The 16,978-nt window shown below is 38.3% G+C and overlaps 1 protein-coding gene across 1 annotated transcript in view; it reads left to right on the plus strand.

Moving 5' to 3' along the window:
• The first annotated feature begins 1,375 nt into the window (after positions 1-1,375).
• slc1a1 (solute carrier family 1 member 1) overlaps positions 1,376-16,978 on the plus strand; it is a 30,357-nt gene continuing 14,754 nt past the window's right edge. The window contains exons 1-6 of the mRNA XM_044098202.1: positions 1,376-1,653; positions 8,580-8,720; positions 15,622-15,736; positions 16,157-16,199; positions 16,352-16,447; positions 16,539-16,723. Coding sequence (XP_043954137.1) covers positions 1,560-1,653; positions 8,580-8,720; positions 15,622-15,736; positions 16,157-16,199; positions 16,352-16,447; positions 16,539-16,723 — 674 coding nt within the window. The 5' untranslated portion in view covers positions 1,376-1,559. The remainder of the gene's footprint in view (positions 1,654-8,579; positions 8,721-15,621; positions 15,737-16,156; positions 16,200-16,351; positions 16,448-16,538; positions 16,724-16,978) is intronic.

A 16,978-nucleotide genomic window follows, 5' to 3' on the forward strand; every position in this document is an offset into this window, starting at 1 on the left:
CTACCGGTTAGGCTAACGTTTTGAGAAGCGGAGAGGGACGGTGGTTCTGTTCCATGTCCAAAATGAGTTTTAAAAAACCCTGTCAGCTTGGATATTTTCTTCATCACCTCTCTGTTCTGCTCTTCTTTTTCTTTTGTTCTTGCACTCCACTGTCATACTTTCTGTTGTCCGCCATTGTAAGAAATTACTGCCTGATGCTCTTCCCCGATGCGCAAGACGTGTCAAATTTGGACCAATAATAATCAAGCATTCAGGATGGGCGTTTGCCAAAACAGATCAGACAGTTTTTTTAACAACACTGTCAAAATCCTTTTAGCCAGTGACAAAAGTAAGTCATTCTGACCTTATTTATTCATTATTCATTATTCAACACAAAGCATCTATAAGGGCCCAGAAAGCGGCAGGGTCCTGGGCTGGAGCTATGGCAAGCCAATGCTAAAATCCAGGCTTGCAAGTTACACCAACGTAGTTTCATGTTGATTAGGTGAAAGGGGTCAGATAGAGACCATTCATAGTAAAATATGACACTTCCTGTTCTCAGGGGGTGTTACTTAAGTCATGTCATCATTTGACCATTGGGTATTGTAGGGAACCCAATGATGATCAATCACTGAAAGTTTGGTGCCTCAGTGAGTGTATGTGTAGATAACAGTTTCGTGTTTCATGGCGGTAGGCTAACTTTGAGGCCTGGCCACGCCCCTTCCGCATGTATGAAAAGTAAAATTCTTTTCAGCCATGCCTTATGAACAAACTGACCAAGTTTGAACCCGATCAATGGAGATCCCTAGGACGAGTTCCTGATTATTGTCATGAAACATACAGATAAGGCTGATGCTATTTTTTTTATTTTTTTTTTTCAAAAAGCTGATCTATCTTAACATAAATTCTACTTCAGCTGTCTAAAGTTTTACAAAAAGTGAAATTATTTTCCCAATATCGATATTTTTTAGCTTTTTTTTTTACATTGATAAATGTATGATGGCGATGGGGCAGATCTCTCATTGTTTGTTGCACAACTTCAAAAGGACTTCACATTTTATAAGAAGCTATGAAAGGGAGTTTTTTTGTCAAGTCCTGCGTTTTGAGTTGTTTTGGAGCTTGTTAGATATTTATTAAATCTTTTAAAGGGTCTTTTTCAAAAGGTCATGAAACATTTGTGGTTTTAAAGAGTTTTATTTAACTTGACTGAGAACAGAAATCTGCCTCTGTGTTGCAACAAACCAAAAACTCAGCCATGTTAAGTTAAATTTAACCGCATCTGGACCGGTCCATATTTATGTGACCAGAAGTGAGCAACCATCACCTGATAAAGGTCGGAAAGGCAGAAGCACCTTGAGTGGGGGAGGGGCAAGTCTCCTCCCTTGTAGCGCCGTAAGCAAACCGCCGCCTCCTCTGCTGTAGCAACACTGCTCTTTCATCCTTCCTCCTCCTCTTCTTCTGCCGTCTGTGCTGTTGATCGCCAGTCTGCAGGAGTCTTCTACGTCTCCACAGGAGTCATTCCTTCTTCTTCACATTATTTCCTGCCTTGATTTTGGACGAAATTTGGGAGAATCGTGGAGATGATGGGCAACAAGGAGCGACGTGCAGTGAACGTGAAAGGCTTACTGAAGAGGAACTGGCTGCTTATTGCGACGGTTCTGTCGGTGCTGATCGGTAGGTGAACGGTTCTGTATGTCAGTGTGTCACACTCTGACGCATTATTTCCGCTGACCGTCCTCAGTGTGCGAGATGTGTCTAACGCAGCTCCAGAGCTGTTGTAGCTCCATGCTGGGCAGACAGCCACAGGTTTGGTGCTGCAGGAGACAGCCTCTCCTGTATCTGGATGAGCCTCAGTCAAACGTGACCAGACTGAGGTGAGAGCAATTGGTGGGCTATGAGGGTCTCTTAACAGAACATCTACTGTGGATGTTTTTGGCTGAATATTTTTAGCTTTGTCTGTTTTTTATAGAACACGTTGCTCATGATGCAGAGCTTCAGTCAAGGATGCTCTCCATAAATATCACTAGCTGAAGGATATTTTTTGTCCTTTATTTTGGTCAGTTTTGTAATTACAAATCTCAGCAATACTTAGTTTGATTTATCAGACTGGCAGAAAAAAAAGCATCCCTCATCCATACAATGGTATATAGTATTCCTACCTCTGGAACGTCTCGTGTATTTTATTTATAAATTTTATGTGACAGTCCAACACAAAGCATCATGTGATTGGGATATGAACAGCTGAGGGACAGCTTCATATTAGTGGACATATACCGCATGTTTTCTGATCTCAAATACTTAGTGCCCGCATAAGTCAAAGAAAATGAAATTCATTATTGTAGATTCATTCATGTTCTCACCAAATCTATGAACCATGAATGATGTGTGTGTGTACACACAGTCTTGACCCAAGACCTTTGTGTACATGCGGAAATGCAGTTCAGACCAAAAAGGTTTAAACAGATTTAGATTTAAAGTAATGTTTCTTCTAATGGAAATTAATATTAATACAGCGTCCTGATTTGACTCTGATAAGAAAACTGTGAACGGAGCTAAAGATGACCATGCAGTTTTCGGGTGTAACAGAGACAAAAAGGTGAGTACAGAGATCTGGTGGACTGCTTTGTGTCATGGTGTGGAAACATTCTTCTCATCCTGAATGTGAACAAAACAAAGGAGATGATTGTAGGTTTCAGGGGAAACAGGATTAGATCCAACCTTATTTCCATCATGGGAGAAGAAGTGGAAGTGGTGGAGGAATATAAATACCTCTGTGTTTATCTGGGCAACAGACTGTACTGGAGACACAACAGTGAAGCTTCTGTCCCGTTTGTAATGAATCGCCACACTGCACTGGAGTGAAGGAACAGAGCAGACTGTACTTCTTGAGGAAGCTAAGATCCTTCAAGGTTTGCAGCAAGATGCTGCAGATCTTCTCTAAGTCTGTTGTTGAGAGCTTCATCTCTTCTCCCATCATATGTTGGGGTAGCAGCATCAGAACCAGGAACCTCAGAAGACTCAACAGCCTTATAAAGAAGGCTGGTTCTGTTCTGGTTTTGTTTTGAAGACAATTGTGGAACCTCTGCAGATGATGATGCAAGTAGGATTCTTCATAAAAGCAAGAAAATTATGGACAACCCTGACCATGCTCTTCACGAAACTGTCTTGGGAAATCAGAGTATCTTCAGTCAGAAGCTTCTTCAGATTTACTGTTATACAGACTGCTGCAAGAGATCTTTCCTACCAACAGCCTACACTCTTTGAAGAATTAATGAGTTACAAATACAATTAATTTCCTTTTCGGATTAATAAAGTATTATTTGAATTAGAATTTTGTCACCACAAAATAAACCACTATAAAACCAGTGGAAACAAGTAATTACAAGAAGACTTTGCTTGCTGTAATGCCAATAAAGATGTTTTTTAAGAAGGGTATGAATACTTTGGTTAAAGCACACCAACTATATGGCAGAAGTTAATCTTAACTTCAAGTCAAATTATATCTACCGTTGAAAAACTACAGAACACAAATTTAATTTCAACATTGTAATTTACATCTGCTATAATGCTCTTAGATTTACATTTATCTTGTTCATTACTATACATGCTCCTCTGTTTCCTGTTTGAGATAAATTTTATGGGGAAAAGGGATATAATGTGAGGAGAGGAAATGGTACTGCTGCGCAAAGAGTCTCCACCCACTTCAAAATAAGAACATGAATATAAACATCTAACTACTTGAAAAATTCTTAATAGTCAATGAAATCAAAACTTCCAGACAGATGCAAAACTTTATTCAGGAGAACGTTCACACAATAGACAAATAAACTAATGCTTTAAAACTTACCTGGAAAAAATAGCTTACAGGACTCTTAAGTTCTCTTAACGTTTTCAAAGATAACAATAGTTATCTTTGAAAAGAAAAAATTAGCTCCACTGCCAGTGGATTAGCACAAGTGTGTCTAGAACTGCTAAACAAATACTCTCTTTTTAACTTCTACAACTATATATTTAGATAGGGACCAGTTTCCTATTCATTTTAACAGTCATACAGCAATAAAACAGTATGATTAAATACCAGGCTAATTCAAATCATGAGTTTCTGGGCTTATTTTCTTTGATTTAAAAAAAGTAGAAAAGAAAAATGCAATAAAGGCTGAACTAGCCTGGATGTAGATGGTGAAAGGCCAAATTTAGATATTATTGTTAAATTCTGATATTTAAACTTTTGCTTTAACTTATTTAAATTGACATCAAATGGTTCAAGAATGAAGTTATGTTTGGTTAATCAGTGTCTCCTTTTAAACTGACGGTTTGCTGAGTTAGCAGACTTGGTGGGCTTGCAAAGGTATGAGCAGCAGCTACTTTATAACTAACTTTTTCAGTAACTTTTCCCCAGGCTTTGATAGTTGGGATAACTTATTGCCTTTTGATGTTTCAGCTCAGGTATTTTATAATAACATGTCTACTCATAGCATGTGACTATAGGTAGGGCTTGAATTTTCATAGAAAAAAATTATATGAAATGTTATGGCAATTTAAGTGCTTCCCTGGAATGCATGTGAAGGTTAATAAATGATCAGAGTCCTCAAGTTCTAGGTCAAACTGAAGTTCTCTCTTTTCTTTCTGTTGTCAAAATGTGAACCTGAACTCCTTCTTAAAAGTAAGGGTGCACTGATCAGAGTTTTTTGGGTGATCACAGATCTTTAAAAGCCTGACCTACTGATTCCAATTTTGGCCAATGCCATTTTTTTTGTTTGAAAGGTTGATAAACATAGTGTCAAAGTTAGCAACAATGGGACAATGAGTAACTGCCTACATGCAGACGTGAGCTGGTGGGCGGGTCTGTCAGTCAGCTTCTCTCCCAGCAGAGCAGAAAGTGACAGTTACTGATTTTCAGACCTTTGTGAAGGAAGATAAGATTTAATTCAATTCAGTTTTTGCAGCACCTTTTCATAATGGATGTCATGTCAAGAGCCATCCATCCATCCATCCATTTTCTGAACACCCTCCGTCCCTAATGGGGTCGGGAGGGTTGCTGGTGCCTATCTCCAGCTGCATCCAGGGCGAGAGGCGGGGTACACCCTGGACAGGTCGCCAGTCTGTCGCAGATCATGTCAAGATCAGTGGATAAAATCAATTTCACTTGTAAATGTTGGAATGATCGCTGATCTCCCAAAATTAAGGAAATCAGGGTCAATTTCTTGGTGTACCCCACTTAAAAGTTTGGTCAGATTTTTGTAACTGGGTTTCTGTTGGGAATTTATGAGTAATTATTATTCTAAGCTACAATAATAAATGCTGTTAACAGGTTTTAAAAACTCAGATAAAGTTTACTTAGATTTTAATTTGTGTGGGGCTAAGACAAAATAGTTTTCTATCTTGTTAAAGCATCCTTAGTCAAAAATGTCACATTGTTTTGCGCTATGAGAGCTAGATTTCCTAAACTGTTAAACCACAAACACATTCGACTATTATTCACAGTTGAGATCACAATTATCCCCACCCCTAGATTTCTATTTTAGATTTTTTTTAATCCTTTCTGATAAGAAATGATACAAAAAAGATAATAAAATAATGTATCAGTATCAGTCCTCTTGACTTGATAAGGCGCTATACAAGCACGTAGTCTGTACTATGGTCGGTGGAGTTGAGGAGGCAGAGGGAGGGTGCAAATCCTGGGAATATGAAGAGGAGCAGAGAATGTGTGAGGGACATTGATCTTTTAAGTAAGAGGGTACTTTACCACGTGGGCAATGAGAAGTGAGCAGGGAGATTTTGTAAATGATCATAGTAGAGATAGGAAGCTGGTGGAGTGTACAAAGAAGAGCGGAGATATTTTCACGTTTACACTCTCTCTTGAGGTTCCTGTGAGCACTGTTCTGAACATTCTGTCATTTTTGTGTGTCCTCCCCAAAAATTCCCAAAGACATGTTTTGCATGTTTTCTCTGCTATTTTGATTATTTATATCTGGTGATGAGCTCAGTCATTTAGGCAAGAGCACCTCTTTACCATCACCCTAATCTTTAGCTCTGTCCACAGATTCTCAATGAGATTCAAGTCAAGACTTTGGCTACATCCACTCTAAGCCATTAACATTACTTTCAGTCTGAATAAAGCAAGTTGGCAAAACTGAAAGAAGACTTGAAATCTGAATCTATTGGGGAATAAATAGTTTTGGGCTTAGTTGTGGACAGATTATTTTTGTTTAACACCAAGTCTGACGGAAGTTAGCTTCATGATCATTCTAAGAGCAGTATGCTGTATATGAGTTGTTGTGAAATGGGAAGATTCCCAGTGAGATAATTAGATCTGCTGTAGGTCTTAAACAGCAGAGATAAGCTTTGTGATCCACTGCTAATATTTAACCTTGATTCTTTCATGTCCAACACATTTCTCCCAGGCTGTTTCATTTACTAAACCATTGAAAGCACACCGTGCACAGACTGGTTCAGCAGCGTTTTGATCTTCGGCTGCATTTTAAATACATTTGAGCCATAATCAGAAATATCTTTCCCAGAAACTGTGAACATAAAGATAAATATGTTTTCCAGGTCAAAGTTGCTTCAAAATCCACCCCCACCCTGACCGGGCCAGGGTGGGGGGAACTGTTATGTTGTAAAGATGTGAGAGTAAATCATTATAGTGGAAATAATTACACAGTAATCAGGGTTGTTAAAATCACAAGGACCCAGCATGAATAATGCAAAGTCAAAATCAAAAAAGGCCTGCAGTCAGGTGCTGCAATGAAAAACATCAACTCAACATCAATATAAATGTAATATATCCTGAAAAATTTGCATCTAAAGTTAATCTTTCTGGTGCTGTTTTTCTTTATAAAGTTGTTCTTAACCTCTTTAAAGCACTTTGTGTTACACCGTGTTGTTAGAAACATGCTCTATAAATAAAGTTTGACCAGCGATACAGTTACTTCAAAGGAAAATATGATCAAAATATGCTGTTTAGCATTTCTAAGAACTGTCTTTTGTACAACATGATTGACTCCAGTCATTGAAAATCCAGTTAAGTGTTCGGCAGACACAAATGGCTACAGTAGCTCATGGATACTGCTGACAGACTTGAAAGAATCCTGGATACAGAGAGAAATTAAACAAACATGTAGCTAAGCAACAGAACTGGTACATGATCACAATGAGAAGCTGAATGGCCACAATGAGATATACAGTAATTAAATAAAATATTTTGGTATTTCCAATTTTTCATTTAAAAATCTTTTATCCAATTTCATACATTTTCTTTATGTCTTTTATGGTTGTTGATCGCAGCTTATTTATACCCTTATTATTGCTTCGAGTTTAGAAATCGCTCATGGTCGCTGTGGCCACAATGAGCAGTTGTCTGCTAGTCTCACAGACTGAAATACTGAAGCCCAAGTTGCCAATCCATTCTAGTGTAGTATAAAATGCTGGGCTAGCATTCTAGTCGATTGTTGTAATAATGTGTGTGCTGAAAGGTGACTTTGACTCTTAAAAACACTTTACATTGCCCGTGCATTTAGAAAAGCAAGTCCCTGAAGGCCATAAAGAGTAAAACAAAACAAAACACTTGTCCAAAATGTTTTGATGCACAAATGTGAATAATTCACATTTGCTACTAATTGTGTTAAGAAAAAAAGATTGTATTTTATATTTTTTTTATTCACAGATACCTAAAAGGTCACATCTGCATAGTGTTAATTGGTGTTTATAACAAGAATGAACTGGGTTTCTTCAGGTACATTCACGCACCAACCCCTAATCAAACTCCAGTTTGTTTGCCTGGAAAGTCTGGTTCTTTTGGGGAAGTGTGATTGCAAAACTGAACTCTGATTTGGATTAAAAAAGCAAACTCCACCTACGAACCTAGGTCTCATTCATTTGAAGTGAACTCTGGTTTGAATATGTGAATGCCAAGCAGTCCAGAGACCGCTCCGGAAATAGAAACCAGATAACAGCACAGGGGGGCATTCTAATCTATTGCTAGCAGGAGAAATAGCTTGTGGCTTTCAGCTAAAGAGAAAACCTACAACCACTGAAATATTACGCCACTCCATTTTTGTTTGCATTCTGAAAAGTAGGAAGTTTTGTTCAATCTCTTCAGAGATTTTCATATCAATTCAGTGATTCTTAGTGCAGCACCAATACAGACGAGGAGGGGAAAGAGGTTTTTCAAAACTTTTGGCTCATATGACAGTGCAGTGTGAAAGTGAACTGCAGCAGATGAAATGTAACAACTGTTGCAATTTTGGTCCCCAATTGAACTGAGTCTACTGGACTGTCAGGTGTGAAAACAACCTTAAAATGTGGCCATGTGGTTGGGCCTGGTTAAAGTCAGGGTTCTTAACCTTCAATCCTCAGAGGCTAGTGTTCTTCAGCTTTTAAATGCAACTGTGCTTCAACAGAACAGGCTTGTATAATAGGGTCATTACTAGGCCTCTGTAGAACAAGCTCAGTAAATGGAAACAGAAAGTGAAACAGGATTGGAATTTGACACACTTGGCTTAGGAGTATAAGTGTGTTTTTTATTAAAACATTGTCATTTTTTTCAGGTGAACATGAGCTGTCAGAAAAACTGAGAAGTTATTGATCTGATGTTTCAGGTATCAGTTTGGGCGTTGTGGTGAGGGACTATGTGTCCCTCTCCCATCTCCACAAGCAGTATTTCGGCTTCCCAGGAGAGATCCTGATGCGAATGCTGAAGCTGGTCATCCTTCCACTCATCATTTCAAGTATGATCACAGGTAAACTGACAGTGTGACTGCATTATGAATAGCGAATATCTTCAACAGATATTTTACAGATTTTTTTTTTTCTATTATAAATGTCAATGTCAATGTCAATGTCAAATTTATTTATATAGCACTTTAAAACAGGCATAGAACTGCACCAAAGTGCTGTACAAGAATGACAACAACACAAATGAATAAAAACAAAGTATCAAACACTAGTTCAATTAAATGCCAAGGAATAAAAATGAGTTTTAAGAAGTGATTTAAAATGATCCAGGCTGTGGGCAAATCTAATTTGGAAAGGTAGATTGTTCCATAGAGAAGGAGCAACAGCAGAAAAAGCCCGATCTCCGTCGGGTCCGAGGAACTGTCAGTAAAAGCTGATTATTAGAATGTGGGATTCTGGACACGGACTGAAATTTTAAAAGTTCCAGAAGATAAGGGGGAGCTAATCCATTTAAAGCTTTATAAGTTAATAAGAGAATCTTAAAATCTATTCGATAAAAAACAGGCAGCCAATGTAAAGAGGCCAGTATGGGCCTTATATGGTCACGCTTCCTGGTTCCTGTAAGAAGCCGAGCCGCTGCGTTCTGGATCATTTGAAGTCGCTGCATCTGTGAATTATCCAGACCTCTATATAATGAATTGCAATAATCCAAACGAGATGTGATGAAGGCATGGATAAGTCCTTCAAAGTCTTTTAAACAAAAATAAGATTTAACTTTAGCTAAAATACGCAGGTGATAAAAACTTGATCTAACGACAGAGCTAACTTGTTTATCTAGCTTTAAACAACTATCAAAAGTAAAAGCAAGATTCCTAGCAGAGGTCTGACAAAACCGAGCTAAAGAACCAAGAATCAGATCTGGATCTGTTGTGTGAAGACTCTGACCAAATAGTATAACTTGCGTTTTACTTTGATTGAGGTGAAGAAAGCTTTGTTCCATCCAAGATTTGACTTCTGTTAAACAATTGTTCAATAGTTGAAGAGATTCACTTTTGCCATTTTGTAGTTTAAGGGGCATATAAATCTGGACATCATCTGCAAAGCAATGAAATGAAACGTTAAACCTATGGAAAATCTGACCAAGAGGTAATAGATACAAAATAAACAAAATGAACAGGCTTTACAAAGTCAACTTGTTTGCTTTTAGAAGAAACTGAAAACTACTTTTAACATTTACTGTGAACATAATCCATGATGGACACGATTTATGAATTGGAGACAGACGTGGTGTCTTTTTTGCTTGAGCACCACAGTTATCACAGTTTGGTCTGATTTAGCACTCAGATGAAAAGAAGTGAAAGTGGGGTAAACATGTTATGCTGCTTGCAAATTAATTTATTTCTATAATTCTTTAGTAAATAGTAAATATCAATTGACGTAGTTATCTTTACACCTATAGAGAAAAGAGCTAGAATCAGCACACAGCTTCAGGTATTAAAGCTAGAAACCAGTGATCAGGCCTGGAATTTGAGTGTGCTACATAACACAATTACAAGTTCAGCCTTCTACCATTTCCAGGATTAAAGGGCTAATGTCCCACCAAGATCTAGAGAGACTCATCAGCCCATCGAAAGACAGAAACAACTGTAGCAAAACATAAAAGCATTGCATAAAATAAACAAATGTAAAAATAGATATGAGTAGGTATAATAGAAACAAATGTTTGATTGAATGTTGAACAAAAGACCTGGGGCCTCATGTATAAAGCGTGTGTACCAAAAAAATGTGCGGCGCCTTTCGTACGCACAAATCGGCAGCATAAAACTGAACTTTACGTCAAAGTTTGCGTAAATATACATATATATATATGCGCCAGCCACGCAAACTTTTTCTGTGAATAATATACAGTAAATGTACAAAGCATCAAAACTCACCTAAATCTGACTACATTCAGTGTTAATTAGATTACGAAGCATCAAACCTGATGTTGTTTTCATGGTTTTAATATTTTATTGTTTAAACGTAAACGATGAAACTAAACCGCATTTATCCACAGACAATAACCTAACACGCACAAAAAATAAAGAAAATAAAAATAAAAGGATGTGAAAGCCTCACTCGAATGTAAATAATACTTTTCCTCTGTTTTTGTCTCAAAGATGTAACTCATTGGTCAGTGCATAGAAGCGGATGGAATACATCTTTGGGGTAATTTCATTCTCACTAAAAAAAGAAAATGGGGTTGGATCAGCAGATTAACTCCAAACAGGTTAGGTTTGATTATTTTTAAGGTGATCTAGGTATATAGCTATACAATCACACGTATAGCTGTAGCGTAAATGTGGGGCCCTTTGGCTCTGATGGAAAACATCGCCAATGGAAAGATTCAGAGGGAGCGTGTGTTCAGAGATTACATTGATCTGCTGGTAAATGTTGATGATGGCTTATAGCGTTTAGATTGCCTGGACTGATCATCTGAGCAAAACTTAAAGAAGGAGCCGTGCGATGGTACCGGTGCAACTGCCGTCATCCTTTAGTCGAGCCATGCCCGCTTTGTGAATGCACCTTTATGGACAGAAATCATCTATATCCTGTAAATGTACAACTTATGCACAGGATTCTACTATTTAGAATAAATGTCCACTGTCCACACTCAAAGGACTCTCTGACACGATGTCTGTCTTTAAATCCCGGCTCAACGCCCTGCTGTTCAAACAGGCATTTGCACTTGGATCTCTTTATTTTCTTTTGTTTATTTGGATTATTTTTTTATGTATTATTTTTATTATTGTGAGGTGACCTTATGTGCCTTGAAACCCCGTTTCACGTAAAATGCATAATTATTATTATTATTATTATAAATACATTTCGCCACAGATCAATACGGTCTCTGGGAACGCTCCTTCTGAATTCTATTGGCGATGTTCTCCATCGGAGCCAAATTGTTCCACAATTACTTGGCACACCTTTGCGCAGCTACTTATATACTTGTGATTGTACACACCTTAATCACCTTAACAAAGAGTAAAACCTGACCTATTTGGAGTTAATCTGTTTTCTTTTTCAGTCAGAATTAAATTACCCCACAGATGCATTCCATGCGCTTCGACACACAGACCAACCTTTAGTAAGGTTTTCACATCCCTTTATTTTTCTTTTCTTTTCACAATTTTCTTTTCTATTTTCAATAGTGCGTTTTTATTTTCCTTTGTAATTCAATTTTATTTCCTCTGGGGAGCGATCACCGTTTCTATGCGACAGTTATCAGCAGACAGAAATGTCAACAATGGAGGTAGGCGCTGGAAAAACAAGAACTAATTTGAGTTTCGGTCGCTAAGTCCGATTATTATAAATGGCTCTTGGCTTATTTTTTTTTTTTCTAAAGTCGTTAGCAAATTTAATGAGTCGCAGGCTTTTGTACTATTTTTGAAAGTGACGTTGCTTATTTGGGCTTGGAAATAAGCGGGGGTAAACCCCAGAATTTATCTGACCTCCAATTAGTTTTAGTCAGGCTCTCTCTGTCCATCATTTCCCAGATGATCCGTCCCGCTGTGTTTTTGTTAATGTTAAGTTAATATATTTGCTGTGAATGACATCGAGCTTCGCGTTGCGCTACAACAAACTGCAAACATCGAGACTATTATGAACAGCGTAATAAACGTGAAAACAGACAGGAATGAATTAGTTCGTAAAGTTGTGCAACTAAACGCCAATATAATTAATAATATTAAGATAAATTTCACAAATCTGTGCAGGAGCTTCTGAGTTGTGAAGCGCTGTGAGATGCACTGTGATAGCAAACGCAGAGCCGTAACGCAGAACCTGGACGCTGGACAGGGGATCACACAAAAACACCATGTAGAGAGCGTGGTAAAAATGTGCTATAGATGGACTCATGAACTCAGATAGACATGTTAGCTCCTAACGTTTAGTAAAGTTACGGGTTGTTTGGACTCTGCTCATCTTCATGTTTGATAATATAGCAGCCGTTTGTAAGGTTGGTGAAGAGAGTGTTTATTAAAGGACAACACTGTGGAATTCCCAGTACCAGTGTGGTTGTGAGTTTTTGACTGTCCTGACGAGTTTGCCTCCTTTCCTCCCTTAAACACAACCCAAGCATAACAACATGCAGAAAATACTTACTAATTTTTTTGTACTGTTGTAACAATTAAACAATCTCCCCTTCAGTTCAACCTGATAAATAGAGATACATTGTTGTTAGAAAATAACTTGCAATTAAGTTTTGGCAAAGCTCAAGGTAATTTTCACAGGTGGCAGAACGTAGTTAGTAGCTGCTGAAAGTAACTAAACAGTTACTTTTAATGTAACTTAGTTACTTTCTAAATCAAGTAATGATTAATCTAAGTTACTTTTTCAAGGAGTAATCAGTAATTCGATTAAAGTTTTTCAAAGTAACTATGCCATCACTGGTGGTCATAAAGGGATGGACATGGTCAGCAACAATACTTAGGCTGTGGCGTTGACAGAATGCTCAATTGATACTAATGGGCTCAAAGTGTGGTAGGAAAATATCCCCCACATCATTCCACCACCAGCCTGAACTGAAAGGAAGGATGGATCCATGCTTTCTTGTTTTGACACCAAATTCTGACCATACCATCCGAATGTTGCAGCAGAAATTGAGACTCATCAGACCAGGTAATTGTCCAATTTCGGTGAGCCTGTGCGAATTGTAATCTCAGTTTCCTGTTTTTAGCTGACAGGAGTGGCACCCAGCAGCCTTCTGCTGCTGTAGCCCATCCGCCTCATGGTTTGATGTGTTGTTCTTCTGCATACCTCAGTTGCAACGGGTGACAACCGACAACCCTGACAAAGTTCTATCAGCTCAAACCAGTCTGGCCATTCTCCTCTGACATCAACAAGGCACTTGTGCCCACAGAACCAGTGATGTCAGTAACGCGTTAATTTGTAACGCGTTACTGACGTCGGACCACTTTTTTCAGTAACGAGTAATCTAACGCGTTGCTATTTCATCTTCTTTTGTTATTTACCGTAATCGTATTTCCTCTACTCGTCTTGTCGAGTGACCGACGTCGACGTCTCTATGCGACAGAAATGTAAACAATGGAGGAAGATTTTGTTGGTGGAAAAACTGGAACTATTTTCAGTTTTTGTCGCCAAGTCCGATTATTACAAGCGGCTTTGGGCTTCATTTTTTTAAGTCGCTTGCAAATTTAATGAGCGGCGGGTTGCGCCTTTTTGGGCTCGTTTTTGAACGTGAAGTTGCTCATTTGGGCTTGGAAATAAGCAGAGACTCATAATAAATCCCTGAATTTGTCCGTCATTAAGGTAGTTTTACTCAGTCTCTCCCTGTCCATCATTTCCCCGATGATCCGTCCCGCTGTGTCTTTGTTAATGTCAAGTTACTGTATTACCTCTGAATGACGTTGAGCTTCGCGTTGCACTCCAGAAAACGGCAAACAACGAGACCAATATGAACAGCGCAATAAACGTGAAAACAGCCACGAATAAACGTGTCCGTAGTTGCCAATAATTATAATGGCAACTTAACGCCACTATAATTATTAATATTAAGATAAGTGTCACAAATCTGTGCAGCCATCTTAGCTGTGGAGCTGCAGGAGGAGATCTGGGCGCTGAGCTTTGAGACCAAACGCAGGGCCGTAACGCAGAACCTGGAGGCTGGGGGGAGGGGGGGGGCTTTAAAATCCTTCTTAGAGTTTTCCAGACAACAGTGGACCACACAAATTACTCACGTTTTTTATTTTTTTGTACAATCTCCTCTTCAGTTCAACCTTATCAGTGGAGACACATTGTTGATGTTACCATTACAAAATAGCTTACAATTAAGTTTTGACAAAGCTCAATGTGATTTTCACAGGAGGCGGAGCGTTGTTGTTAGCAGGTGCTGAAAGTAACTAAAAAGTTACTTTTAATGTAACTTAGTTACTTTCCAAATCAAGTAGTCAGTAATCTAACTAAGTTACTTTTTCAAGGAGTAATCAGTAGTCCGATTAAAGTTACTTTTTCAAAGTAACTATGCCAACACTGCACAGAACTGCTGCTCACTAGATATTTTCTCTTTTTTCGTACCATTCTCTGTAAACCCTAGAGATGGTTGTACATAAAAATCCCAGTAGATCAGCAGTTTTTGAATTACTCAGACCAGCCCGGCACCACTGCAGCAGATCGTCTTGGCCATATCTACATGCCTAAATCTATCTTCCTTCTCTAACAGAGTTTTTAAACCCCTAGTAGGCATGGACCAGTTTAAGAGTCTGATTAGTAAACCATACACAAATAAACAAAACTGTTAGAATGTTAACATAAGATAACAATTTCAAGCAAAAATATTTTAGAGTTCTTTAAAGTATTTTCCCAGCTATTTTTCAGCTCATATGTTATAGTTTTAAAACAGTATTATCCTAATAGGAGTTTTGAGTGGTAATTTCTGAATTTACACACCTTAACTGTTTTCTTGCCACCAAAAATATTTTTTACATAACCAAATAGGACTTTTCTAATTATGACAAATAGTGTGGGAAGTGCAGCACTGTCTACTTTATCTACTCTGCACCTCATACAGCCAGAGAAAAGTCTGCTCAACCCAGAGCTTTATCTTGGATCTCATTAGAAGGACTTTAAAGTGTTGAAGATGTAGGTGTTTTTTATGCAAATAAATGTAACTCTTCAATGTGTCAGTATACCTTGATATCAATATTCGGCTCATGCCTACTGTCAAGTTTGTACTGTTGGCTTGGTAGTCAGTCTGTAGCCTTGGGAAATAATGCTCTCAAGTAAAGGGAATAACCCACACCCCAAAAACATACAAAGGCCAAAATATTTTTTTCCCCTTATTAAAATGTACTCATATTTATGTAGTTCTTCAGTACCAGGCACCCATGTATTATTTCCCCTTCTTTGCATTGGTGTTGTGCACACTACATTACTTCTCTTGTTAAATAATGATCTCGCTCTTTGAAGGAATTACTTTGGTGATGACGATCAAACCGGGTGTGTCTCAAGAAGCTGAGAACATTGACAGAGCAGGGACCACTCCCAATGTTACTACTGTTGATACACTGCTGGATCTCCTTAGGTAAGTTTCTTGATATGTATAACTATAAATGTTTTGTGGCCCTTCCTAAACTCCCAGTTGGTCATGACAGATGGTCGCTCACACTAAGCCAGGTTATGATTCTGCTTGAGGTTTCTCCTTGTTAACGGGGAGTTATTCTTTCCAGTGCTGCAACATGCTTGCCTTTTTTTTACATGAACTTCTGCATGTGTATGAATAGAGGTGGCTCTGCAAGCTAAAAAAGTAGTTGCGCTAACCTTAAAGTTCTAATCATAAATATTAGTTCTGCTAACACTAAAGCACAACAGCAAAGTTTTAATGAGAGAACAACAGGCTCTTCATGAAGATCTCGCAAAAACTTTGGGGTCTCAGAAATGTTGCAGTAAACAACATGTTGCTGAAGTAATTTATCTCTGTTTCTGGTACATTTTCTATCGACAGAAACATGTTTCCAGAAAACCTGATGCAGGCTTGTTTTCAGCAGGTCAGCCACTTTTTACATCCATCCCACACATTTCCACAGATGTTATAAAACATTTTAAATCTTTTCAATCATCATGCTATAGTGGGAAGGCTGGAGAGGAACCTGTAAGAATCTGATACTAACATGTTTTATATTCCATGATTTCATTGTAGTACAAAACAAAGCGGAAAGAGCTGGAGCCAGTGAAAGTGTTGATCAACACCACCACGATTCCACCTCTTGCTACTACAGTCATGACAGTTGTAGAGGTAGGTGAGCCCTCTGAGTTTACTGACAGCATCTGATGGGAAAACCTGGGAAGCATTTGATCTCAGTGTTATGGGGGATTTGTCTTCCCAGAACATCACTAGGGAGTATAAAATCGTTGGAGCGTATTCAGATGGAATAAACGTACTGGGCCTCATCGTGTTCTGTGTGGCTTTTGGACTTGTTATTGGAAAGATGGGAGACAAAGGCCGAATACTGCTGGAATTCTTCGATGCCCTGAATGAAGCCACCATGAAACTAGTTCAGATAATTATGTGGTATGTGTTCATGATTAATTTACTCTTTTAACTCGTTTTTTTAAGAAAGACCCTTACAAATTAAGCACACTCCCACTGGTTTGGTGGGTTTAACAGTGTCAGGACTCTGGATTTTTAGGTTTGGTTTTGCTTTTTCATTTAATTTATTATTATATTTTAGGTCACTTTAGGCTAGCCCTTCATGGTCGTTTTAGTTTTATTATTAGAGGTTATTTATTGTGGTTAGAATTGTCTTGTTATTGCTTTCCTTATTTT

Source organism: Gambusia affinis, linkage group LG18 (assembly GCF_019740435.1).
Source record: "Gambusia affinis linkage group LG18, SWU_Gaff_1.0, whole genome shotgun sequence".
NCBI classification, from domain to species: domain Eukaryota; kingdom Metazoa; phylum Chordata; class Actinopteri; order Cyprinodontiformes; family Poeciliidae; genus Gambusia; species Gambusia affinis.